This window comes from Centruroides sculpturatus, unplaced genomic scaffold (assembly GCF_000671375.1).
Source record: "Centruroides sculpturatus isolate CEXI.00-Female unplaced genomic scaffold, Cexi_2.0 scaffold49, whole genome shotgun sequence".
Classification (NCBI taxonomy): domain Eukaryota; kingdom Metazoa; phylum Arthropoda; class Arachnida; order Scorpiones; family Buthidae; genus Centruroides; species Centruroides sculpturatus.
The window spans coordinates 267225-293432 of record NW_019384317.1 but is presented as its reverse complement, the minus strand read 5'-3'; the positions used below and the strand labels follow the sequence as shown (position 1 = coordinate 293432).

General features: G+C 32.5%; 4 protein-coding genes across 7 annotated transcripts in view; 2 read left to right on the top strand and 2 right to left on the bottom strand.

The window, feature by feature from the left end:
* The window catches only part of LOC111623866 (transcription termination factor 3, mitochondrial-like), a 20570-nt gene extending 5102 nt beyond the window's left edge, over nt 1-15468 (bottom strand). Inside the window, exons 1-2 of one of the 4 annotated variants that reach the window (XM_023366587.1) lie at nt 15427-15468; nt 6030-6136 (exon numbers count right to left, since the gene is read on the bottom strand). The gene's annotated coding sequence lies outside the window, so the exon portion shown is untranslated. Of the gene's footprint in view, nt 1-5864; nt 6010-6029; nt 6366-15426 lie in introns of those variants that run through there. The other 3 variants (XM_023366600.1, XM_023366595.1, XM_023366617.1) reach the window with 3 other exon arrangements.
* On the top strand, nt 10625-12947 carry LOC111623894. Its single transcript, XM_023366628.1, has 2 exons — nt 10625-10726; nt 11448-12947. The coding sequence occupies exons 1-2, from the start codon at nt 10668-10670 to the stop codon at nt 12160-12162; spliced, it is 774 nt and encodes a 257-aa protein (XP_023222396.1). The 5' UTR covers nt 10625-10667; the 3' UTR covers nt 12163-12947.
* Nucleotides 15469-16782: 1314 nt separating the features above from the next.
* Nucleotides 16783-17654, bottom strand: LOC111623719 (histone H1A, sperm-like). The gene has a single exon (XM_023366407.1). The coding sequence runs from the start codon at nt 17608-17610 to the stop codon at nt 17041-17043; it is 570 nt and encodes a 189-aa protein (XP_023222175.1). The 5' UTR covers nt 17611-17654; the 3' UTR covers nt 16783-17040.
* Nucleotides 17655-22710: 5056 nt separating this feature from the next.
* The window catches only part of LOC111623856 (protein lin-37 homolog), a 45274-nt gene continuing 41776 nt past the window's right edge, over nt 22711-26208 (top strand). Inside the window, exon 1 of the mRNA XM_023366578.1 lies at nt 22711-22887. Coding sequence (XP_023222346.1) covers nt 22839-22887 — 49 coding nt within the window. The 5' untranslated portion in view covers nt 22711-22838. The remainder of the gene's footprint in view (nt 22888-26208) is intronic.

Sequence of the window (26208 nt, the reverse complement as noted above, 5' to 3'; positions counted from 1 at the left end):
TATCTCTTTGTTTTTTATAATTTCTTCTAAACATCTCGCGGGCCGGATAGAAACTTTTCGCAAGCCATAGCTGGCCCGCGGGCCGGGGGTTGCCCACCGTTGATCTACGCTATTCCGTGTCACACTAAACTATAAGCAAAACCACGCACAGTGCAAGTCAAAACACGTCACGTTACTAACACAAAGGATCAACTATCGGTCCAAGGTCACATGCACCGGCGCCGACTGAGTACGAAAGTTGAGATCCTTATCCATGGATCTAGACACTAATGATCCGTATCCGCGGATATACATTTTTAACAATCCGGCACATCACTACTACTTATTAATTTGTAATAATAAAATAACAAATGATACAATAATATTAAATACTATAAATAATATAAATGAAGATATAAAATTTGAAATTGAATTAGAGAAATATAACCAAATAAATTTTTTAGATATAACAATAACTAATGAAATAGACAAATTTTCTTTTAAAACGTTTAAAAAACCACATAACGTCAATAAAACCATTAATTATCAATCTTGCATTTCTGAAACTATAAAAAAGAACACCTACATAATGGGTCTGAAAAATATATATACAAGAGCTACTAATAATATAAATCGTAAAATTGAATTAAAAGAATTAGAGAATAAATTTATTTCAAATAATTAACCTAGTTACAAGTTAAAAATGTGGCACAACCAGTATTATAAAAACAGATTTAATATCAAATATAAAAAAGATAAGAATTATAAAGGTTTTCCTTATATCAATAATGTTTACAATAGTTGTAGTAAGTTTTTAAAAAAAGAAAATATTGTTTTGGCCCCATCTTTGGCCAATAAAATTTCACGTAATATTTGCAATAATAATAATAATAATAAATATAAAACGAATATTGATAATTTAAAAGAATCAGGAGTGGTATATAAAATTAATTTGACGATTTTTACCTGAAGAAGGACCCAGGAGGGGTCTGAAAACATTAGTAATGTTAAATTTATTCACATCGGTTAAAGGTTTCGGAGGTACATAATATTTAGCAAACTCCGGTGTGTAGTTGTACGTTATTATTAATAGATCAACAGTGGTACAATATGATACAGGGCACTAAAATAAAAAAGTGATTGTAGTGTATTGGTTATACAAAGTATTATATGAGAAAATGATAGGTAATATATTGTGAAATGATGAAATAATGTATGTATTCTCTTGAAAATGATTTTAATATCACTATAATGCATGTAATTAACCAGTAAAAAAATGATTATGATTACAGTTACTGCAACGTTATGTTGTAGAAAATATAAATTCTTTAAAAGTTGTACTTATATAAGATTTTATGAGCACATGTTAAAGTAGGTATGTATTGTATTACATTGTTGTTTTATTGGAATATGTTATGAAAAAAAATTATGAAAAAATATTAATATATTAGGTTTTCTGTATGAATGTTAGGAAAGTGTATTTTAGATGTTTTTAATGGCTGTATTAAAAACTCTTTCCAATGTTGTACATTATACACCGTGGTTTTATCAATAGAAGACAGAACCATATGTATGTATAAATATGACTATTTTTAAGTATGATAGATTTATGTCAGTAAATATGACCTACATGCGAGAAATTTTTGTCAAATCACTAACTGTTGTTTTTTTTAATAATTTGTAGTATTGCACTGAAGAGGGGCTTAGCATTTATATAAGCCTGAAATGCATATGTGAAAACAATAAAAGAAGTGTCTAACCTGAAAGCTGTATTGATAGTCTACCAAACTTAATTTGTCGGATTAAAGAGACATACATTCGTAACGAAATAACAGCTACCATAAGTGATATTTAGAATAATATTATTTTTACTAATTAAATAAACTCTTAAAGATTTTACTTTTATTAATAAAAAATATTCTACATATTTCATTTGCTCAAAATTGGCAAAAAGGAGAATGCTAAGAGGCAAAAGGACCCTGTTCTATCCCCAGGCTTGTATAAAATTGCTCGCCAGCCCTTACTACATACTAAACCCACCTTACAATCTCAGCACAATGGCACATCAACATAAAAACAACACAGTATTGGTCTGCTCTTTGGTCCAATCCAGTCAAATACAAAGATGAAGAAGAAAACATACACAAGACATTAATCATGCCATATCAAAATGAACATACACGACAACAACAACATGCAATACAAAGAACATACAGTTGAAAGACACCAGGTGCAGACAAAATCCAAATTTCTGGTACAAAAAATTTGCACCAGGAACTAGCCAAACATCTATACCCCAAAAAACACACAAATACACATCTCAGATGGTTATAGAAAACAACATAAACAAAATATACTATTGTGAGAGTGGAGAGCACTTTATTTGAAAATTTATTCGTTTTATTTATCACAGTCTTAGATTTACCCACTTGATTAATAATTTCAATGTAATATTTTAGCGATAAAATAGACATTCATCATTGTGGGAAAAGGGAAGTAGAATTTCCCTTGGAAAGTTGTTATCGCAAATATCTGACAAACATCTGTCTCTTGCGTCAGATTTATGTCCTGTCAGATGATCAGAATATTAAAATCTGATTGTTGGAAACTTAGAATAAAAAGGGGAAAAAGTCACAAGTTCGGGGCAGTCCACAAAAATTAGACATTGTCATATTAACAGCAGTCCAGAACAATAAGAGTCTGCCATAAACGACAGACAGTCAATCGGAATTCATGTCTGCCATACTGATAGAAAAAGAAGATAGTCCAGCTCTGACTCTCCAGCATTCATCTCACATTCACCAAGTCATTCTCCACATATTAGAAGAAAAGCTCTATACATCGACAGAGGTATTATCATCATTTTAACCAATTGTAAATTCTCTCTCTCTCTCTCTCACGTTTAGAAGTATTCTAGATAGACTCAATTTACAATATGTTATATTATGTATCTCTTTGTTTTATTTTACTCATTAAATCCTTTTGTTATTTGTTAACTTGTTTGATCCCTTTGTTGAATACGGACATTCACCCCACTATGATCAGAACTTACCCACAACTCCTACCCACTCAATAGAATATAGCCCTCCATTAAAATCTAGATCATAAGATCGTGAGTTAGAGTGCAAAACTTCTACCCTAGCTGGTGTCAGTCCTGACAGTCAAACGAATGGAGAGATACGGATGACATTCTATATTTTAAGCCATCCTTCGACGAAGTGAGCAGGACTAATGATCCTGACGACTAGAGGGTATAACAACCTTGCCCATATTCTCACATATATAATGCATACAAAACCAATATCCAGTGTGAACAAAAAACTAAAAAACTCCTTCTGATAAATATACTATAAAATATATTATGATCACATCACAACTGAAGACAAAATAATACATCACATTCATTGACAAATGAAAGAAAATCACATATATCAGACATAACTGTACCAAACACCCACAATAAACAAAATACATATGCTGAAAAAATTAGTAAATACTCAGAACTTGAAGTAAAGCGTCTGTGGAGAATAAGATATTTATTATGCCAATAGGCCTTTCTTGTCTGGGTGTCACACTACACAAAAGTCTCAAAGCATTACAATGGATATTCTTAAACACATATATAAACAAACAGCATGTAAACAAAACATGTTTTCTATAGTTATTCTTTGACTTCAGTCATAAAACTAGACTCTAGTATATAAACTGTGTAGTAAATACTCCAACACCACCATAATAATAATATACAAACAAATCATTCACACATAAACTTACACATTCTAAAATATAAAATAAACATTTCATGTAAATGAAACCTTAAAAATGTTTAATTTAACTGAAATATGATTCTGAAATTTTTATCTCAATAAAGCATAATTTTTTCTATACTTTCTCAGATTTTTATTTCCTTTTCAAAGCATACCAACAGTTAAAAATAAATTTCTATTTTGACTGCTAAATTTCAAATGTGCATACAGTGGTACCTCAGGATACGAACGCTCCAGCATACGAAATTTTCAGGATACGACATGAAATTCGAACATATTTTTGCTCCACGATACGAACAAAATCTCACCATACGACGTTACATTAGTTCGCAGCCCCATTTTTTATTCACTTCTGTTCATCGGTCTCAGTCCATATGTTTGCTTCGTCGTGGAAGGATCTCACTCGATAAAGGAAATCTTGAGGTATTATCAGAAAGTGTCTGATTTTATTGAAAAGAAACATCCCGAAAAGGTTCACACTGGCTGTATTGCTGCTTGGAGTAATGACAAAGTCATTTTAGAAACATTTTAAAAAGTAGGCAATGCCAAACCTCTTTGGATAGATATTTTACCAAGCAACCTCTATCCAGTGAACTTGCTGGTAGAAGTGAAGGAAAGAAAGCAAAAAGCAGTGAATAAAAATAAAAAATATATAAAACAACACTAATTTTTTAAAATTTTTTCTAAGTTATTTTTAAGTTATTGTTACATTATGTTATGTAAGTTAAGTTTTAGTATCATTTCCCTTCTCTCTCTCTTCTACCACCAATTTACACCTCCACCTCGTCTATCCTCAAAGGTAAAGTGCAAATAAAACTACATTTTTTTTCAATCAATTATTATTCTATTACGATTACTTATACATTTACAACTACAAAATGCATTTTTCAGTGTTTCCTTACTATAGTTATTATTTTTAATGTATTACTTAGCTTTAATTTGAGTGTGTTTTTCGTGTTGGAACGAATTATTTGGTTTTACATGTAATCGTATGGGGGAAAATGATTCACCTTACGACATTTTCTTGATACAATCTCAGTGGCAGAACGGATTAATTTCGTATCCTGAGGTACCACTGTATTATGATTTATATTCATTTGACTTCACATTAGTTACAAAGATACAAAATGTTAATAATTACTTGAATATAATAGATCATTTTGTATTCCAACATATATTTAAAAAAAATTGTTTTAAATACAAATCTCTGTATTTGATTGTCCAATTTTCTGTCAATAACACTGAAATGTTATATTTGCTGTTTTGCTTGTCAACTATTTTTCCTATAGGATAAGAAATTCCATATGAATATCTTCTGAAAGACATTTTATAATAATGCTTCTAGAATATATTTATAAGAAAATAAGGTAAGTCTATGTGTTTTACAAATGTCCATCATATACAGTGAACTTCCGTATACAGTAGAACCTCGAACACTCGGCCTAATGTGGACCGAAGGGTGGCCGAGTTTGTGAAAATGCCGGGTTATCGAGAGCCGAGTTTTCGAGGTTCTACTGTAATATGCTCCCTGAATTTGTATAACGCAATAAAAAAGTTGCATCTGACACTTATACAAAATTCTAATTTTGTTGTTCAGAGGTATATGTTTTCTTCTTCAACTTCTAGGTTTAAACTTGCATAAAATCATCTGATAATGCACGTCTCTATAACACAATTTCCTATAACGTGGAATGTATCCTCGCATCGTACAAGACTCCGCCACACGTCTCTTTAAAAAAGAGAGAAAGCACGGGTGTATTTATTATAAATAACTGGTAAAATTTCAGATGTAAATGACAGTTAGAACCATAACAGAGCCGCAGACCATAAAAATGTGAAAGGAACCATACCGCTACATGCGACCCTTCACACGATCGCACCCTGGAGTTAGGCTGACTTTGGGGCTATGTCTTACGAAGGGTTGCATGTAGAGGTATGATTCCTTTGACATTTTTGCTCTTATGGTTATAGTCTACAGCTCTGTTAAGGTTGTCAAAAGAATCATTCACCTCTGCAATTGTACCTGCAAGTATACCAAACAATTATCTGAAAGGTGTACACATTTCATTTCATTTATATAAAAAAAAAGCACGTGATCTATTAATAGTAAACTTTTACCTAAAACTCATAGATTGTGTGTTATGAATTACTTCTTATATATTATGTTCTGCTTACTTCCAACTGCGTAAATGTTTAATGCTAATATAAATCAAACTTTGAACGATAATTATATTTCTATAATGTAAACGAATACAATGTTATATAATCGAAATCTCTACTTACGTTACTTTAACGAAATGTAAAAAATAATAATTGCCTCATCTAAAAATATCACTTTCCAAGGGTGTCGCCATTTTGGACATGTTGCCACCTACATCTGTTATATAAATCTAAAAATTAGAAAAGTAAAGTACGTAATTTAAAAACTTTAATCTTTTTCCTCATACTATTTAATCATCTTTTTACTCTATTATTTTTCCTCATTGAAAAATAGAATTAAGGAAGAATATAATTTTCTTAATGAGCATGACGATAATTTCTTCGTACTAGTCACTAAAAAGTAACTAAAATTTGAAGTATAATTTATTATGGGATAATTTCACCAATAACAACTTGTATAATAAATACGCAAAAAGAAAAATTCCTGCTGTATAAGACCATGACGGTATTTTATCGCTCACGTGTGAATCGCCATCATCGGCTCCGATGAGACGCCGGATATCAAAATGGCGTTCGTGAGCATCGGGCCAAATTTTCCAATAATCGTAATTGAGCGTGATTCGGATATGGTCCTTATTATGTTAAAATATTTCTACCACGAATAAATTTATATATTTCCGTTTTATTAGATTTAAATATTATAATTTTGTGTGTTGTAACGATAGACTCGAATCCCCAATCCTCGGCTGTGTGACGGATTTCAACAACGTTCGACTGGACTCAGTCGCATGCTCGCTTTGTTGGTCCTAATTCAAAAAGTCAATAATGTGGTCTGAAATCGATATTATTTATCAGCTATATTAAAGAAGCTTTAGGAGGCAATAGACCCATTATCTCTGTGTCGCTTACTGTGATTAGAGAGATTGCGGCCGTCGTATTCAGCCCAAAACGTGAACGGCGGACCGTCGAGCGCCGGCATCTGGCCAGTGCTCCCAATCGTAGTGACAAGTCACTACAATAGCAACTTTTAGAACATAGCACGTTCTTTCAAAAGTATAAAAACTAAAAGTATAAAAAATAAAAGTGAGTATAAAAAAGGAGCATAATGGGCATGCTATAAGAGGGCCTCTTATAGCATGCCCATTATGGGTTCGGCCACGCCCACAATGGGGCGACCGGGTGGTGAGGGACGGGGTCCGACATATCCGAATGGACCACCCTCCGAAAAATTCCTGGGATTCCTTGACCCGTCCGGATTCTATCCCGGGTCCCCCGGAACGGTAGGCTGCCACCTTGACCGCTCGGCCATTCGGCCGTCGACCAGTTTAACATTATTGGGACTGAGACTAATTCGAAATATTTATAAAAAATAGTTTATGACTAGCAAATAAGTAATATTATCTATATAATAAACAAAAACTTTATGACCACTTTTTGCCATGGCAGATTGACATGCTCATGTGGAATAAGAGACTCTGCATTATTTGTCTTCTAAATTTAATGCAGGCATGACATTGTTCTACTTTGTTTTTTATATCGACATTTAAGTTTGACCAATACAAAACACTTCTTGTTTGTCTTTGGCATTTTTCGATGCCTAAATGACCTTCCTGAATAATGTCTAATATTTTGGGACGAAGGCTTAAAGGAATTACAAGTAGACAACCTTAAACCATCGATGACATGGAGTTCTTGATGTATATTAAAGTAAGGTTTTAATTGACATTCAAGCTTGTTTTTTGATGTTGGCCACTCATTAAGACAATATTTTATAATGACTTGAAGATCTGCATCCATCAGGGTCGCTAGCTTAATCTCGTCTAGACGTTCAGGAGAACTGCAAGATTAGTCATCAATAAGTTTGCATGTATACGGAGATCCTCCTGTAGAGAACATTGCATTGGGCAGATTTACTGGGGCCCTCCTTAAAGTATCTGCTATGAACAGAATTTGCCCGGTTTATACGTAACACTCAGATCATATTGTTGCAGATTCAACATCATACGTTGTAGACGCACTGGTACTTCAGACAATGGTTTCTTAAATAATGTCTCCAAAGGTTTATGATCAATTTCCGCAATGACATTTTGACCGTAAATATATTGACGAAAAACCGATTACAATACGGAATTGCATACAGCTCTTTTTCTATTTGTGCGTAACGTGACTGATACTCTGTCAATGACTTTGATGAGTGTGCTGTGGGTCTCCTCTTTTGTAAGATGACTGTATCAACTGCATCTTTTGAACTATCCATTGATAATGTTGTAGACTGCTTGGGATCGAAATAAGTTAAAACTAAAGCATTGTTTTTTTATATCTTTTAATGATTGAAATTCGGACTACTGTTTCTCTAACCAATAAAATGCTATATTATTTTTTAACAATAGACGTAGGTTGAGTTTTATCGACTAAGTTATGAATCCTTAACGGAATTGTAAAATATTTAGATCCTAAATATTTTACAATTCCGTTAAGGTTCCGTTATATCCTTAGGTGCTGGTAGATGACATATTTCACTAACTTTTGCTGAGTCAGTAGACATTTTGAATATGCAGCATGTATGTTTTCAGCAAATTATTATATCTTTGAACTAAGAAATTAATCATTATCACTGTAATTAACTCTTTGTATATTAGAAATTACATCAACTGCGAGCATTTCAAAATGTTTAAATTTTAGAACTGCACGAAACTTATTCAGTTATTCTTCTTGCCTGTAGCCATAAATGATAAGCAACGCGGAAAATACAATCTAAAAACTAATTCAATTATATTTTCGTTTTGACATCTCATTTATGTCTAGAAAAGAATTTCATATGTACTGTACTTTAGATTATCCGTCGCTCTAAAATAGATTCAATGTGGGTGTAAAAACATCCGTTTGAGCGTAGGTTTATTCAATCTTGTAGAGATATTTAATCTGTGGGTTTATTTTGTCAAAATTAGTTTCTCTTTGTGTCTGTGTGAGTGGCCGCAAGAGAAATGAAAACAATTTCGTTTAACGACTTTTATTCTTCAAATAAGAAACTTAAATGAATGTTTTCATTTCAAGTAAATTACAGTTCAAGCCAACAAAATAAAAATGCTAAAAAGTTACATTTATTACATAAATTTGATTAATTCTGACAGAACCCGCGATTGACACATAAAAATGCCTTCTTTTTGCCCTGTGTATGCAATTTTAAAGGCAAATGACGTAGTGATCCTTCAACAATTGCTAGTTGACAATTACACTAAACGATTGTTGTAGTTAGTTCTTTCTTAAGATTGAATGCGATTTTATTTTTGGTTCGGCGATTTGAAAAGAAAAATGTTTTCTTTCATTTTAAAGTAAGTTTAAATGAAAATATTTTTAGTTTTAAGTCTTTTCTTCGTGGTAAGAAAGATTAAACACCAACAGATAGATAATCGCGGTTTCGGCTAATCCAGTTATCCAGGTTATCCTTTATACCATCTTGTAGATATCATCTCTCCTAGACAATAAATCTATTATCCTCGAAACCTTTCCCATAATCTGCGAGATGTGGTCCCTCGAACCGATCTTCGATCCGGAATTAGCTTTGAAATATTGTAACAGTTCAGCTTCAAACTGCTTAGCAGTGATGACTGTTGCATCCTTCCCCTCCTCCTGCCGACTTGCAAGGGAAGGGAATAATCCCTCTTGCTCGGACTCGAGCCCATCCACCCCCCTCTTCTTCCATCCACTCCATCCTCTCGAGCCGCCCGTGTTCCCATTGATGGTGGCTTAGAAGCCATACTACCAAATAGCGGGCCTCACTACAAGAAGGTAGACAGTCACTTTCCCAGAACAAGCGAGTAAAAAATATCAGACTCTTCCTTTCTTCATAGAGTCCTTGAGATTTCCACCCGCGGCAAATGTTGAATATTGTCGCTATGGGATCCCGGACGTAGCTATGACAACTACCGCCAAAAGTTGAAAATTTTTCCAGTGAGGCAAAAATTTCAAAAACTAAAATCGTTCTATAATAATAACTAATGAAGTGAACTTTACCAAATTTTTTAATTTCTATGCTGAAGACATCCTTTTTCAGATGGTACTTTCAAATTTTAAAAATCAATAAAATTGGGCCCGATACAGCCCTCCAAAACCCGCCCATACTGGGTATAAAAAGTCACTAAATCTCACTTAACTCGAATCCTACGACCTCAAAAATTTCAGACAGTACTCACAACCGGGTGCACAATAAAAGTCCACTTTCAGTTCCGGAAGATCGGTCATCGATGTCCGGATGACCGGTCTTCGAACTTCCACTACTTCGAACCTTCGCAGCTGCAGAAATTTCAACCCCACACTCAAACTGATGATATCATCACTTTCTACACATCAACACGAATCTAAAGATACCACACACTTAAGTAAAGATACGTAATCCTCGAAAAACTTTGCGATTATCCAAGAGCTCACAAACTGGCGTCGAGACCCACAAATTCTACCTGACTGCAAGAGAAATGAAAACAATTTCATTTAACGACTTCTATTCTTCAAATAATAAACTTAAATGAATGTTTTCATTTCAAGTAAATTACAGTTCAAGCCAACAAAATAAAAATGCTAAAAAGTTACATTTATTACATAAATTTGGTTAATTCTGACAGAACCCGCGATTGACACATAAAAATGCCTTCTTTTCGCCCTTTGTATGCAATTTTAAAGGCAAATGACGTAGTGATCCTTCAACAATTGCTAGTTGACAATTACACTAAACGATTGTTGTAGTTAGTTCTTTCTTAAGATTGAATGCGATTTTATTTTTGGTTCGGCGATTTCAAAAGAAAAATGTTTTCTTTCATTTTAAAGTAAGTTTAAATGAAAATATTTTTAGTTTTAAGTCTTTTCTTCGTGGTAAGAAAGATTAAACACCGATAGATAGATAGTCGCGGTTTCAGCTAATCTTGTGAAATTCTCCGGGATTCCTTCGTGTTTGTAATGTGTAAGTAGGAGAATATTTCCAATACAAACTCCTCCGGGAGACACCCTCTTTGGCTAATCAGCCTTGTTGTTGGCTTCCTTAAAGCCTTCAATCGATGGAGATTTCCTGTTTTGATTTATCCGAAACCACTTGTCTCCTTTATTAAGGTGCTGCACCAAAATTGAATTCATCATTTTATAACCGAAACTTGATAATTGACTGTTTTAGATAGCTATTTTAGAAGTTTTATTGATGGCTTCTCTATTTCATAATAAAGTTATAAACAATTTGTTTTGGCTTTTATGAAATACGGTAAGGACTATTTACACACGCTACAAGTTTCACACTAGCTGCCTTTTGTCAGCTAAAACAACTGTCGGAAAACATCTAGTAACAGCAGCAATTGAAAGGTGTTTGCTGTCTACAGATAGGCTCAAGGAATACCACATAGACAAGAATACATATGTATATATATAATCTTAATCAAATATTGGCCTTGTAGAGGTTAACATCCAGTAATCAAATATCAAGTTTTTGTTTCCAAACTATCATCAAATTTACAATTTGTTTATTGAAATATAACAACAAATTTCAATTTCTTCTTATAGAAAGAAGTGTTTCAAGAGATTCAAAGTGTTTTGCCGTAATAGAAAAGTACACCCAATAGAAGATGGCGGCACTATAGACGATTCCGTCTATCCTATAAAAAAGAAAGTGTGTACTTATGCAAACTTCCAACAGGCCTCATCAAAAATTGGTGATGATATTACGATTCCTCCTCTATCAGATCACAATCATTCTGATAAATTATATCGTGAGGAAGTAATCAAAATGAACGAATTGTGTTATTGGTGGGAGATGCACAACACGTTGCAAGAGCAACGTTTCCCAAATGTTCGGCCGTGCATCTCAGACGACAAATGTGAAGAAACAAGCATAAATAGTATGATATGGGAAACCACTTATTACGCTGAAAATCAAACACATCAGAAAACACCATCCACCTTTATTCTTCATCAGCCAAAAAACCTGGACGAGAGGCCTGTAGAAAAGCTTCAAAGGTTAACAAGATTCCTCATGAAGTTTGCCATTTATCGATTTCCCAAACGAAATGAAAACGAGTCTGTTGAGCGCACAATAAATCGAATGCTCGTCTCTGCGCAGATGCAAGATATTCTGATTCCTTCGCCCAATGTAATAATACGTAAACACTGCACGAGAAACTCAAATTTTGTCGTGGAAAAACACAAAGAGAAAGGGCAGGAGAAGCACACTAAACTACTGCGTTGGTTTCGAAATATATTTTCCTGGCGTCATCATTAAATTCGTACAACAGCTTCCTTGTACCCAGACAGACTCTTCCTACATCTTATCGAGAAATTACTTATTTATTTTTCATTCGTGTTTGAAGATACAGGTCTTCCATCTTTATCATGGCATTATGCAGATATAGAAAACAAAAAATTGCATGAGGATAAAACCATTCATGGGGATTCAGTAAATGTTATTGTAGAAAAATCTGAAAAATTACATATTGCAATTGCTGGAAAGACATCTTCAGCTTTAAGAACTTTTAGCTTTAAGAACAGCTTTAACTCTTCTACATTCAAACACAGTCAATAGTGCCTTCAGTAAAAGCAGTTTGGAATATAGAGGAGGGGATAAAAGAACTCCAGAAAATGAAAACAGAGATGAATACATAATAAATATAAATAAGAAGTTTTCAAATTCAGGTAGAGATCAACAGGATTCTTGTCTGAATGTAAAATCTATGGAACATGACGTACTATCTCGTGACATTGCAAATGAAAGTACTTCTCTCTAGGCCTATAAGGAATTTCTGTTCTGTATTCTTTACATGCAGTAAGGTATAAATGTAAATTTATAAAATCTTAGGGAGTAAGTAAGATATAGTATTTATATTGTAACACTGGACATTTTCAGATATAATTTCTTTTAATAATATACCACACAACCGAAATTCTTAATTCTTGTAAAGTCCAATTGAAATTTTTTCTTTTAACAACTATTGAAATGTTAAAATGTTTTTCAAAGTGGCAAAAATTTCAGGAACAATTACATTAAGACTGTTGTTCAGGACAACATTGTGTAGCATATCATAAAACTTTCATGTTTTAATTGCTAATGAAAGATTCAAAAGAATATTTTTACATAAGTTATTCTTTGTTTTTGATACATTATTTCTCCTATACTTTCTATATAATTATTTAACAAAAAAAATATTAAGACTGTTGTTCAGGACGACATTGCGTAGCACATCATAAAACNGAGTAAGTGGTTTGTCTAACAATGGTTTTTCTATTCAAAGAAAATCGACTTAGTTTGAATGTTAATTAATTGAAAGCGAAATTAGAGGATCGCGTAATCGTCAGGATTCCCGACACCAGTTAATCAGTTCTTTTACACGCGGATTAACACGCGTTATCCTTAACTTGTGAGTAGGAGGAGCGAAGGACGTTTAAATGAGATTAAGTAGGACTAACCAATATTAACCAAACCATTTTATAAAACAAATCAAAACATTTAATGAATCAAAAATATAAAATTATACAAAAGTATGAATCTAAACCTAATCTTAATTCTAAATCTTAACCTAAGATTATTTCTAACCCTGACGCGAGAGAGAGAGTTCATATTACCTCCTTTAGATGTTTCGTATCTTTTTCTGTATCTATAGGGGTGTGTTCTTCTATTCCTCCAAGTAACTTCGCGCGAGCGACATCCGTTTAAAAATTCCTGCGGAACGCGTTCCTAAATTCCGTTCGGAGTGCGCGCCATCGAACGGCAAAAACGGCCGCTTGTAGCAGTAGTTTACGGTTGAAAGCAACATGGCGTCCTCCATGGCTCAGATAGTTTCGTTTCGGAATCCATTATCTGGTTTTATGAATGAAAATTTAGAAGTTGTGAAAGCGCGAGTTAGTGCACGTGGTGATGTAAGTGTCTTTTTGACTTTTTTCGGATGGTAGCCGGCATTCTAATTTATATATTCTTAAAAAATGTAAAAAAAATGTTATTTATTTATTCATTCTTTATTTAATGTCAAAATATATTCTTAAAAAATGTAAAAAAAATATTTATTATTTAATTATTTATTGTTTATTTAATCCAAATCCAAATTTAAATGAATTTATTAATCATAATAGGCCATAGCCTGTTATAACAGGGTGTTAGACTTACATTATATCAAATTAACTTATATCAACATTAACAATAATCATGTAAAAATAAGTATTCTATAATTACAATACTAATGAATATCAGGTTTGTTACATAAAATTAGAAAGGCTGATTAGAAAAAGTTTTTACAAAATTATACAATTGGTATATCATTGTAGTGTTTGCTAAATGAAATAATAGATACATTTGATTTTCATCCTTAAAGGTATTTAGTTGATTCAGTTCACCATTAATTCTTAGTTTCTGGCCTTCCTTGCACTCACAAAACATGAAGTTTAGTCAATATTTCTTTGCATCTTGGACAGTATGTTTCCAAGAATTCATAAATTTTATTATTTACCATAATAATCTTTTTATTTAATCTAAGTTGGATAAAAAAATTTCTTGATTGCAAATGGCATATTCGATAACATGTAGTTATTATTAAAAGGGTAATCCAGAATAATGCTGTACCACTCTGGTTCTTTTGTGTTGTACATTTCTCCAATGTCTTGAGATAGAGAAATTTCCTATGTATTTTGGATTAGATAAGTTTTAATCAGGTCGCTAGTTTCTGATTTTATCAGCAGTGGAGTTATAGAAACACCAAAGTCGTTGACAATACTTGTCATTTGGTTCACCCAAGAACTTTTTTGTAGATTTTAACAGGATTTTTTGATATAACAAGAACAACAATTCAGAAGGTAAATTTCCATTATCTCTAATCTTGAGAAGAAAATTGTTGAACCTTTTAACAAAGAAGGGAGTTAATTTGAACTTGTTAAGTTCTAGCCTAAGTGCATATCCAGGAATGTTATATTCTAGAGTAAAAATTTTGCAGATGAATTTATTTTGAATTATGTCAAATTTTTTATAACTTGGAGAGGCATAGCCTCTCCAATTTGGAGCCTTACAAGTTATAAAAATCATAATTACAAATTATGATTTTTACAAATTAATAAATTATCATAATTATTACCAACCAAATTATTAGAATAGGTTTGGTTAGGTTTGAACATGCGTCCCCACTGTTTCCTTTCTTTTGTTTACTGGAATCAGAGACGAGCCGCCATTTTGGCTACCTAAGGTAAATCTAACCGATTTAAGTACTACTGACAATGAATTATTTATTTTGAAATGTCTAAAGTTTTACCAAAAAGCAATGAGTGAAGAGTTTAAAAGATTTCCAATTGCAAACCATTTTTTTTAATAAAAATTTAGATTTTTTGCAAAAAATCAATATTTTTAATGTCAATAAAATACTGTAGGCCTATATGTATTATAATTATATTATTGTTCATGTTGTTAACAATTTAATACGGTAGGAGACACCACGCTAATTAAAAATAATTATTTAGTGTTATTAAACATCCTATAAATACTTTAAAATAGTTTAATTTGTTTATTTACCTTCGCTGGTAACACTCGACGTTAAATGTATCCGCCATTTTTTTCAACAAACTTCCCGTGAGTCGATGCGCGATGTTCACCGAGTCACGTGATGTTGCGAACGTGCGCTGCAACAATTTTTTATTGGGAGTTAAAAGGTAAACCGTGTACGTACTTCTACTTGCCGTGTACAAGTAACGTTTGAACTTCTGCCTCAACCTCTCTATTATTGCTAGAAGGGTGTGCAGTATGCTTGTTTTCGTTGATGATTATTACCTTGTTTGCTACGTTTAAATAAAAATAAAAAAATGGTTTTAATAATAGAGGTGAAGGTTCAAGTATATTTGCAATAAAGAAAACTCCCGAAATTCGGTAACTCGATGATTCCTGTATACACTCAGTCAGTGACTTTTTACTAGGCGTGTATTCACTGTCGTGACTCTCGACAGCGTTAGATAATTTATGGATGATCCCTTTCTTTATATATTACTCCAAAACGCTTAATTTTGAGGTTAGAGATGAGTTTTATAAATAAAAAGAAAATAAATGCTAATAACGAGTAAAATCTTATTTAAGTCCGATCCCACTGGAGATACGACACACGACCCCCTTTATCTCTCCACCCCGTTGACCTTTACATCCAAAATTTAATAGCGTCGATCTCCCTAATACACAAACCTCCCTGCAAAATTTCAGAAATTTTCGACAAAAAGCACAGGAGTTATTAAGCTTCAAAGAGGATGAACATAGTCGTGTACCCCCCCCATACACTAACATCCACGTAACACAGTAATTTATATAGAAAAAAAATCCCGATTTTTTTCTATACAAGATGCATTTCTCCACGTTTTAATCCAATTTTTGGATTCGGGGGAGGGTCATTTTTTCATCGGTCCCCGTACTTTCTTCTCTGTTATATATAACAGAGCCGGGAAAGTAAATAAGTTTATAAACGCAACAAAACGACTTAACAGCCTCCACATTGATCAAGTGACACGACACAACTCGATATTTTTAAAAGGTTAGGCTTTATTTATCCCACTTTCCAAATTTTATAATAATTCAGCGTATTGTTTACATACATTTTATAAAATTTTTCGTAATGTCTATAAATTTTTCTCACCGTCGAGTAAAGGTCAAAAACACATGATGTGTCACGACCCGTATAACAACAAACAGATTTTACGACTACAAAAAAAAAAATCATTAAATTCTTAAATAAATTAATGTCATTTTCTAGTGAGTTACACACATTTTAACTTCATTTGACATTTAAAATGTGTTTATAATTGAGTCTAATCATAAATGTAAAATATTTTAAACCGATTTTTTAAGTCATACAATTGAATATTTGCGTGTAAATACGAGTAAAAGTTAAATAAAACAGTTTCAAAAAATGTAGTGTTTATTATTATTATTATTTACAAAACGTTCGAATGTTTTTATACATAAAAATAAAACACAAAATATGAATATTTACAAATGCGTGTGAGATCAGGATTCTAGTGCTTTTTTTAAAATCGCACTTTAATCGTGTGACGTCACAAACGATTAAGATTAAGTTCTAAAACGAATTCAAATTCGAAAAAGTTCTACTCACAAATTTAAAAATGATAATAATAATAATAATAAAATTCACTCTTTAGAAGCAACTTTCGACTGTTTGGGTGCTTTTTTGGACGATTGGCTTCCCTTCTTCATGGTTTTTTTGGGTCGAGGTGCCTTAGCTTTGGCGGGACTTTTCTTGACCTTGACCTTGGTGACCTTTTTAGCTTTAGAAGCGGCTTTCGGTTTGGATTTAACGGCGACTTTCTTAGCCTTATTTACTTTGGGTTTCGATTTGGTTGATGGTTTCTTGGGTGCCACCTTCTGAACGGATTTGCTCTCGGTCTTCTTTCCGGAAGCTCCCACTTTAAAGGAACCGCTGGCTCCCTTTCCTTTGGTTTGGATGAGGGAACCGTCCACCACTGCCATTTTCAGATGTTTGCGTATGAAGGGTGCCAATTTCTCTACGTCCACCTTGTAATTCGATGCGATGTACTTCTTGATGGCCTGCAGGGAGGAACCTCCGCGATCTTTCAGATCCACGATGGCCGTGTTGACCATCTGAGATATTTTCGGGTGGTTGGATTTGCTCTTTGACCTCTGCCGGGAAGCTTTTTTCTTGGTAGAAGCGACACTTTCCATTGCTACGGTCTCTGACATCTTAACACTATCGACTCGATCAGACGAATGCTTCCCGTCGCGCGCCGTTCGACATTTATATAGCCTCGTAGCGGACTTCCGGGAGAGCTAAAAACATTGTCCGTACGCATCCAGTGGGTTTTTAACTATCGACTTGTGCTTCTTTTTAACTTTTAAAGCCCGATTTATTAATTAAATCTTTAAAATATTGTAAAAATATAAATTAAAAAATCAAATACCTAATGCCCTCTACCTAAAAACGTCGAAAGAACGTCGACAATATCGATTTTCTTTAATAAAATCCGTTTTAGAAATGGCGACGTCGCTCCGGTAGTTACGACGTGTCGGAATTAATCGCAAATTTTATTTAATAATTTTAATTATTTCGACATATTGTGAGGTTTTATATAATCTCCATCTCAAAATCTTTCGAGTAAATCAAAATTGTTCGGCGTACGTCTTCGTTTTGTAACTTTAAAATGTCAAAGAAGTCGGATGTAGGAGCACACTTCCTCCATCCGATTGAGCTCTAAGCGTGTTTCTGTTAGCCCGTTAAAAGCATTTTTACGGCATAAATATGGATTTTTAAACAAAAATTAATGTTATTTCGTTAAATAATTCGTGTTTTTAATAAATTTAAACGGTTTTTTCTTCGTTTAAACGAGTTTAATCTCTATTACGATGATGCCTGTTCACTTCCCCCTTGTTTACTATTGCGCTATAGGCAACTCGCTTTAACTTATCTCTAATCTTGAGAAGAAAATTGTTGAACCTTTTNAGTGGTGAGAAAAAATGATTTGGCATTTCACTCCATACCATTTGATCTAATTATCATTAATTTTATTAAATTACTTAATTTGGTTAATTAAATAAAATAATTAAAACTCATTTAGAAGTTATTTAAATTATTATTATTATTATTATTATTATTCTGAAATTAATTAAAACTTAATGGCGCTTATAATCTAAGTAATATTTGATCATTTTGTAATATTTTTTTTAATTATAAATTCTACATATTTGTAATTGTAAAAAAATCTTCATTCAGAAAAAATATATATTACCCCCTCCAATAAATAAAAATAAGACATTTATTATAAGACATAAATTTATATTTATATTTTATGAAAGACTTTATATTAATTTATTCAAAAATATAAAACTTTTTATTTATTCAAACACATTTACTAAATCATAAACTACTTAATCATCTGTTCGATTGGTTGGAATGTTATACGCATTTTTATACGTAAATCTGACGTCATTATTTCAGTATTATAATGAAAAATTCTAAAGAATGACGTCAAATTTACGTATCAAATGCGCAAGATTCCATCCAATCAAACAGACGCTAATAAGTCTTCGAGACTTATGTTGTTTTATATCAAATTGTAATTACTGAACTTTAGAATCTGTAGCAATTACAGTATTTTTATTTTTTTATAACTTTACAGTCAACATTTTAATGGCATTTTTATTTCCGAAGTGCCACGTATGGAACCGTCCGTTTGTTACGTAACACATGTAGGCCTAGGTAATAAAATAATGTAACGTTCTGTATCGCATGCCCTGTATTATTTCTTAATGCAATCGAAGGGATGTTCGTTACGTAGCGTTACGAAGGGGATGGCAAGACTATTATAAAAATTGCGTTGCGTTATTTATGAAAGATTTTATTTCAATACAATATATATTTAAAGTTTTATAATATAATTTACTACAGACTTTTATATTTATAGAGTTAATCGGTCCAACTTAGAAATTTAAATTCTCGACTAATCGAATTACTGATACGTTATCAACAGTTTCAAAGTGATTTTGCTCGATTCACGTTCGCATGCATTTCATTGGATGGCAAATTTTAACCGTAAATACAGTATTTCAATTTTTGAAATTTAAAAACTAAACTGTCCCAAAATTTTAAATATCGTGCTATGATTGGTCAGAAAAACTTCAGTTGACTGCGAATGAGCTTGGAAGCTGTAGTAGATGAATTACTAGACGCAAGCATCGATGTCTCGTGTTTCGTGAGAAGTGTGAAATCGGTACGAGAATTTATGGTACGCCAGCCTCTGGACAGATTTATTTTACGATCGTAAACACCTGTGCATTGATAGCCTGTTTGATCCGGTGGCATTCGTACTGGCTTTCCACTTAGCACAATTCTGTCGCCGTTATGATGATTCATAGAGCGACGCAATCGCAGCGTTACGTGTCTACACGCTTTGCGAGAAATGGAAGACAAATTGCAATGATTTATGGGAATTTTTTAAAATGGCGGCAAAAATTTCAACTTAAAACGAAGTTTTATATTTTTCAATTTAATTTTGTATTTTATTTTTTAAACATTTAATACTAATGTCTTATTTTTCCTGCCACTATTTAAGTCCGATTCCACTCGAGATGTGACACATGACCCCTCTATCTTCCCATTCTCTTGATTTTCAACTACCAAAATTTAATCACATCAATGACTCCTATATAGAGAAATAACTGCAACATTTCAAAATGTTTCATTCATCCATTCCTGAGATATAATGCAAAATAAATGCCTACACACACCCACGCACATACTGTATACAGTACATACTGTATATGTACAGTTGAACTTATTATCTCAAACATGATTATCTCAAAAACTTCTTTATCTCGGAATTTATTTTTTCACTGCATTTTATTTTATTTGATATTTACTGTACTTGATATTCTATTAATACAATACCAAGTACTGTATAGGACAAGTATTTACTGTACAGTACAGTACTATACTTGGTATTGTATTAATAAAATACCGTACTTCCAATAAAACCTATTACAGTATTGTTTTATATGTAGGAACCTCTTTATCGCGAAACCTATCTCGATTTTTTTCTCGTTCCCGCAGATACATGTTCAACTGTATATAGAATTTCGTAAAGATTTTGTTTTTACATTTTTGAACTCTTTAAGTGTCAAAACGTCGAGAATGCGAAAAAGGGGTGGTAATATTAATATATTATCAATGAGCAAGTATGATTTAAAACAAAACCTTATAAATTGCTGAATATGTTTAATTAATTAGGGTATAGAGTAGGATAGATAGATTGTAAAAGTAGCAAATAAAAGTATGAAATACAAAAATGTATACCAATATTTCATACAAAAAAAATTTATCGATACGTTTGCTTATAAATACCAAATATTACAGGTTGGGTGCAAAGTAATTAGGCATTGATAAATCTTTATAATTTCTATACTTCTAAGACAAAAATGAAGAAAATTATTTTATGTGTACCTTATTAAATGAAAATACGGTTGCATACCTTAAAATTTAATGTAGATACCGGTATCATCCACCAGTGACACGTTTTCCTCAGATCGAAACGTGGGTAGACGGCTACTTCTCTGCGTGCGCGACCGAATTTGTGATCATTTTAACTTCTAATGACAACTCTCGATTGTTTCCGGACGGATTGTTGCAGGATGTCTCTTTACCATACGCCACCATATCTGCACAGAAACCACTAATTTCCAGATCTCATACTGTGCGGCAATCTGAGTTCCCTTCTGAACGGATAAGCGGTCGACAATCTATTTTGCCACTGCATGTGAAGACTCTCTCGGTCATTGCCCACACCACCAATGCAAGAATTATAAAATTCCATTGATTGATGTACAATCTACAAATTCTATTATGATCGCATTATTATTACAAAAATTATAGTGATATTTCAATGCCTTGTTACTTTCAACCCATCCTGAGATAAAAGTAGACAGACATCAGAAATTAAACAATTACGCAAAAAATACTGGAAAATACTCAAAATCTGGTAAAGTAGGATAAATTATCATCAATTAAAACATAAAAAAATAAGATATTTACATAATAATGTAAATAGAATGTATATTGAAGTAAGGAACCGGCATCTAACAAACAACCCACCGGAAAATTCACGATTTTCCGGTAGATCGATGTATCGCTGAATTCCATTAAAAGTTCGGTAGGCCCACAATGGGATGGCGGATGACAGCCTACCGCTCTGGGGAACTCGGGATCGAATCCGAACGGGTCGAAAAGTCCCCAGGAATTTTTTGGGGGATGGTCCGTCCGAATATATCGGTTCCCGTCTTTTACCACCCGGTCGCCCCATTGTGAGCCCGGCCAAACCCATAATGGCTTGCTAAAAGAAGCCCGCTTAGTGCCCACAGAGCGGAAAGAGTTTAAAAAATAAAGGCCCACAATGGTTTCCTTGCGGGCGGTAAGGGACAGGGACTGAGAATTATCCGGGACGGACTATTCCTTAAAATTTTCTAACGTTCCTGCTCTGGGCTCCAATTAATTTGTCCTTTAGAGCATCCTTTATCGTCTCGACTAACCGCCCTTCTACTTTTATATACGATTATTTCTCATGTTCAACAGATAGAATAGCACAAATTTTCTACAAAAATATAAACGAAAAATTAGATGATAATTTTCTGTAGTTAAAGGATTATTTCCAATAAAAAACCCACCATGGCCGAGTAATAAAAACACTGAACACTATTGTAAGATCGCGAGTTTGCGCTTAACAAATGGACTGACCACGTGAAGTTTTTCAGGTTTTTTCTGTTGATATTACTGTCGAGATTTTAACTATTCCAAGTTTTCTTCACATGTCTAAAGCCTAAATAGAGACCAAATTCCCATTCGAGGGAATTTCACGAGAGGGATTCCTTCATTGTCAGATCGCCCACGCGTTGCGCCTCATTCATCATTCCACTTTACTTTCTAATATGAAAATAATAATAATAATATAAATACATTATAGTTTCTTCATAATCTAAACACCAAATTAATTATACATTTAAAAAAATTCAATAAATCAATTATAGTACTGTACTGTACTAAAAACAGAAAGAAAGAACGTCGTAAATATTTCATAAAAATATGACGCGGGATATTAAAAATGAAATTCCGAAATATATTTCTACGAAATAAAAATTCAAACAATGTCATAAAGTTTACAGAATCGATTTAAAATAATCGAATCCATCTAAAACACTCGATAAAATTAATAAATTTTATAATAAAGTTTTAAAAAAAACGAAGCCATATTCAAAAATAGAAAAAAAAAAAAAAAATTGGGAAACAGACGAACGTTTCTATAGATGCAGAGGGCGTTTCAATCGATCGTCTTCCTTCATTTGGGATCGCGGTTGATCCGAATTAGCGAAGAAAGAGACCTTTAATTAAATGGCATATAAGCCATAATACGTCAACGAAGTAACTAATGCAAAAAGAATTTAGGAAGATGTCGAAAATCAAGCAAGAGAAAATAGGTAATGTATCATGTCCTTTTGCCATTACAGCCTTTAGGCTTTTGTCGACGATCCTTTTGTGTTTGTCGGATGTGAACATATCGAGATGATCGATTTGTTTGAGTCGATTTTCAATTTTAAATTTACTTATTAAATATTCTTTCAAATATATTAAATATTTAATCTAATCAACTGGTATTTTATAACGACCAGAGAATATTTTTATCTTTATAAAATGCAATAAAAAGCAGATCTATCAACAAAACATTAAAAAAAAAAAAAAATATGTATTATATATGGATTTAAAATCTGTGATAAAAAATGTAGTGTTTATTATTATTATTATTTACAAAACGTTCGAATGTTTTTATACATAAAAATAAAACACAAAATATGAATATTTACAAATGCATGTGACTTGTCATAAATGATTAAAAATTTAATTTTATAATTAGTTTTTTTTATTTTTTTCTTATTGAGATGCGTACGTATAAATAATAAATTTTTTAAAATCAAAATTTATTTGGTGGCCGCGGCGTGATGTGACGATTGTGCGAAAACGAGTGTTGTGACGGATTATCGCTCGAAGATGTTGGGTTTGAAGATTTTGCGGTGCTCCCGTTTTAATTCGAGAGGCAAATTGTTAAAGTGTGTTGCTTAAATGATACCGAAAGTTTTGTAATACTATAAGCTTTATGACAATTAATTTTAATTGATTAATTAATTAATGACGCTGCAAACATAAATAATACTTTTATGCAAAATGTTAACTATTTACAATGTTATTAATTAATTGTTAATTACTAATTAATAAATTAAGACTAATTAATTAATTCATTATTGTTATTTTATAGTCATATTTTTTGATTACGTGTGTCTTCTAATGAATTAGAAGAAATGTGTAATCAACAAATACCTTATGATTTCATTCGTTACTTTTAAAAATTTTAGGAAATATGACGTATTCCTAAGATATGTCAGAAATTTTGCTATAAAATATGTATCTAATGTATCATAGGAATCGGTTATTTTTTTTAAAATTTTATAAAAAAAATGATTTGTCACGAGATATATATATATGTAAAATATACTGTATATATGCTAATGAACAGTGTACCTGCAAAATAAAAAAGTTATAGAAAGCCCCCTTTAATAGTAATTGTACTGTCTATTGGAAGAAGATAAGGCTTACTGTAAACTGAAAACTGCAGATTTTATTTGGCATTGTCACATCAACAAAATTTTTCATAGTTCTGTCAAATTGTATTTAAGACAACATAGAAGGTGCAGAGAGCAGGACCACTTGAGATTGGACCAGAATAGAACAAATCCCACACTTGTAAATGATGATGAAAAAGTTACTACAATTATTTCATTAATAGTTGCACCTAATTTGCAAAGAATAGAAATAATAGTTACCCTCAAATAATATTTGTCAATATTATGAGCATATATGCACTTGAATGTAACTTAGAATACATAATTAAAGAAAAATAAATTTATGAGGATAAGATGTGAAATTTGAATTTGGTGAATTGTAGACCCCCTGTACAAGCAAAAAAGTCAAAGGAACCATACATGTATTTGAGATATTTGCTTCCAAAAATCTGTTCTTGCTGTATATTGGTACTATTTTCTATTCTCCATGCTCCACATTGGTCGACGCTAGTGATAGTGTGCTCTGACCGATGATCCACATGTAGTTGTGCACTTCAGTGCAAGCGATAGCAAGCACCTCAGTGCCTGTATGGTGATGAGCCCCCACATGGGCACTGTTATAAAGTTTTAGGAAGGTGTGGGGATGAGCCCCTATACCTCCCTATAACATCAAGTACTCCCATCATGAACAGTCAAGTGGGCTACTCAAAGCTGGCATAGTGGCATGGACTAAATAGTTAAACACAATAGTCTTAGCAACTCTGAATCGTGTACAACCTGGAAGTAGGTTGATTTCAGGGGGCTGTATGTCATGAAGGGTCACATGAACAGTATGATTCCTTTGACTTTTTTGCTCTTATGGGTATGGTCTATAGTTCTCATAAGATTCCAACTATTTCATTCAGAGTTGTAATTGTACCTTTATAAGTACAAGAATACAATAGACATTTTTTAGAATAAATGCTAATTAACATAATATATTATAAAGATGAAATGACATTTACTTGGAATACGATGTAACTTTGATACTGTAAAATAATAGTTATGAGAAAAACATAACTGTTTTAATAATAGTTGCAACTATTATTCAAATAAATACTATTTACTATTATATTACTATTTACTATTATTCAAATAAATACTATTTACTATTATTCAAATAAATTTGATATAAACAGCACCCTCTAAGGATGCTGTTTATATCAAATTTATTTGAACTATGCAGATGCAAATTTTGTAGCGAGCGAGAGGTTGCGAGATATAGTTCTCTCAAAGGGAAACCATGCACAAGCGAGAAGCAAGAAATATCGCTGGCAAGAGTGAATTTCTGGTTTTCACACACATCTGACAAGGTTTGATATTTATTGCTCTTGCTTTTTCTCACTTGCTGGAAAAATTTGCTTGCTTGCGTCTGCATTAGGGTTTCTCATTTCCCGGTCTTTTGCTTGTCCCGGGATCCCGGGATAAAAGTGAACTGTTTCCCGGGAAATCCCGGGATAAAATTAATTATTTTTAAGGTATACAAAATATCTTGAAATCAAATGATATAATTATTTTCCATTTTTTAAAGTAATTTTAAAGTTCTGTAACCTCCAAAATCATATTAATAATGCTGTGTAAGGTCTATAGGCCTATAATAAAAATTACCTTTAAATAACGTAGAAATTTTCACAAATAGAAAAAAATTAATTAAAGTTTGCTGGAAACTGCATACAACAACAACAAAAAAAATGTTTTGAATTGAGTTAAAAATTAAAAAAAATAAACTTCTAATTTAGAAGGTAATTTTCGTTTTTTAAATAAAATATAATACAAAATATTGCAAACTTTTATAAGATTTTAAAAAGCAAAGATGGTCAATACTCCGATAACTCACTCTAATTCTTATTTTAGTAATGAAAAGTCTTGCCACCGAGAATGCCCTTTCCGATTCAATTGATGTGATTGGAATAGTGTTTAATGCATTTAAGAGAAGACAGATATTATGTGTTTTTTCACCTGTAGCCTGGAAGATTTCGAGTTCGTTTTCGAGATTGTAGTACTTCTTTCGCTCTCTAGTATTCTTGATTTGTCTACCTTGGCTGCTTTAATAGCGGCATCAAGCTTAGAGCTCGATAATTCGGCAATTCATTTGGCTTTAATAATCAGGTTTATGAAGAAAAACTTCATACTTGCAGACTTTGT

Bases quoted from the DNA above. Each gene is read 5' to 3' on its own strand.
- LOC111623894 (XM_023366628.1), top strand. From the start codon at position 10,668: ATGCGATTTTATTTTTGGTTCGGCGATTTCAAAAGAAAAATGTTTTCT. The intron at 10,727-11,447 runs GTAAGTTTAAAT...TTCTTCTTATAG, and splicing joins ATGTTTTCTTTCATTTTAAA to AAAGAAGTGTTTCAAGAGAT.
- LOC111623719 (XM_023366407.1), bottom strand. From the start codon at position 17,610: ATGTCAGAGACCGTAGCAATGGAAAGTGTCGCTTCTACCAAGAAAAAA.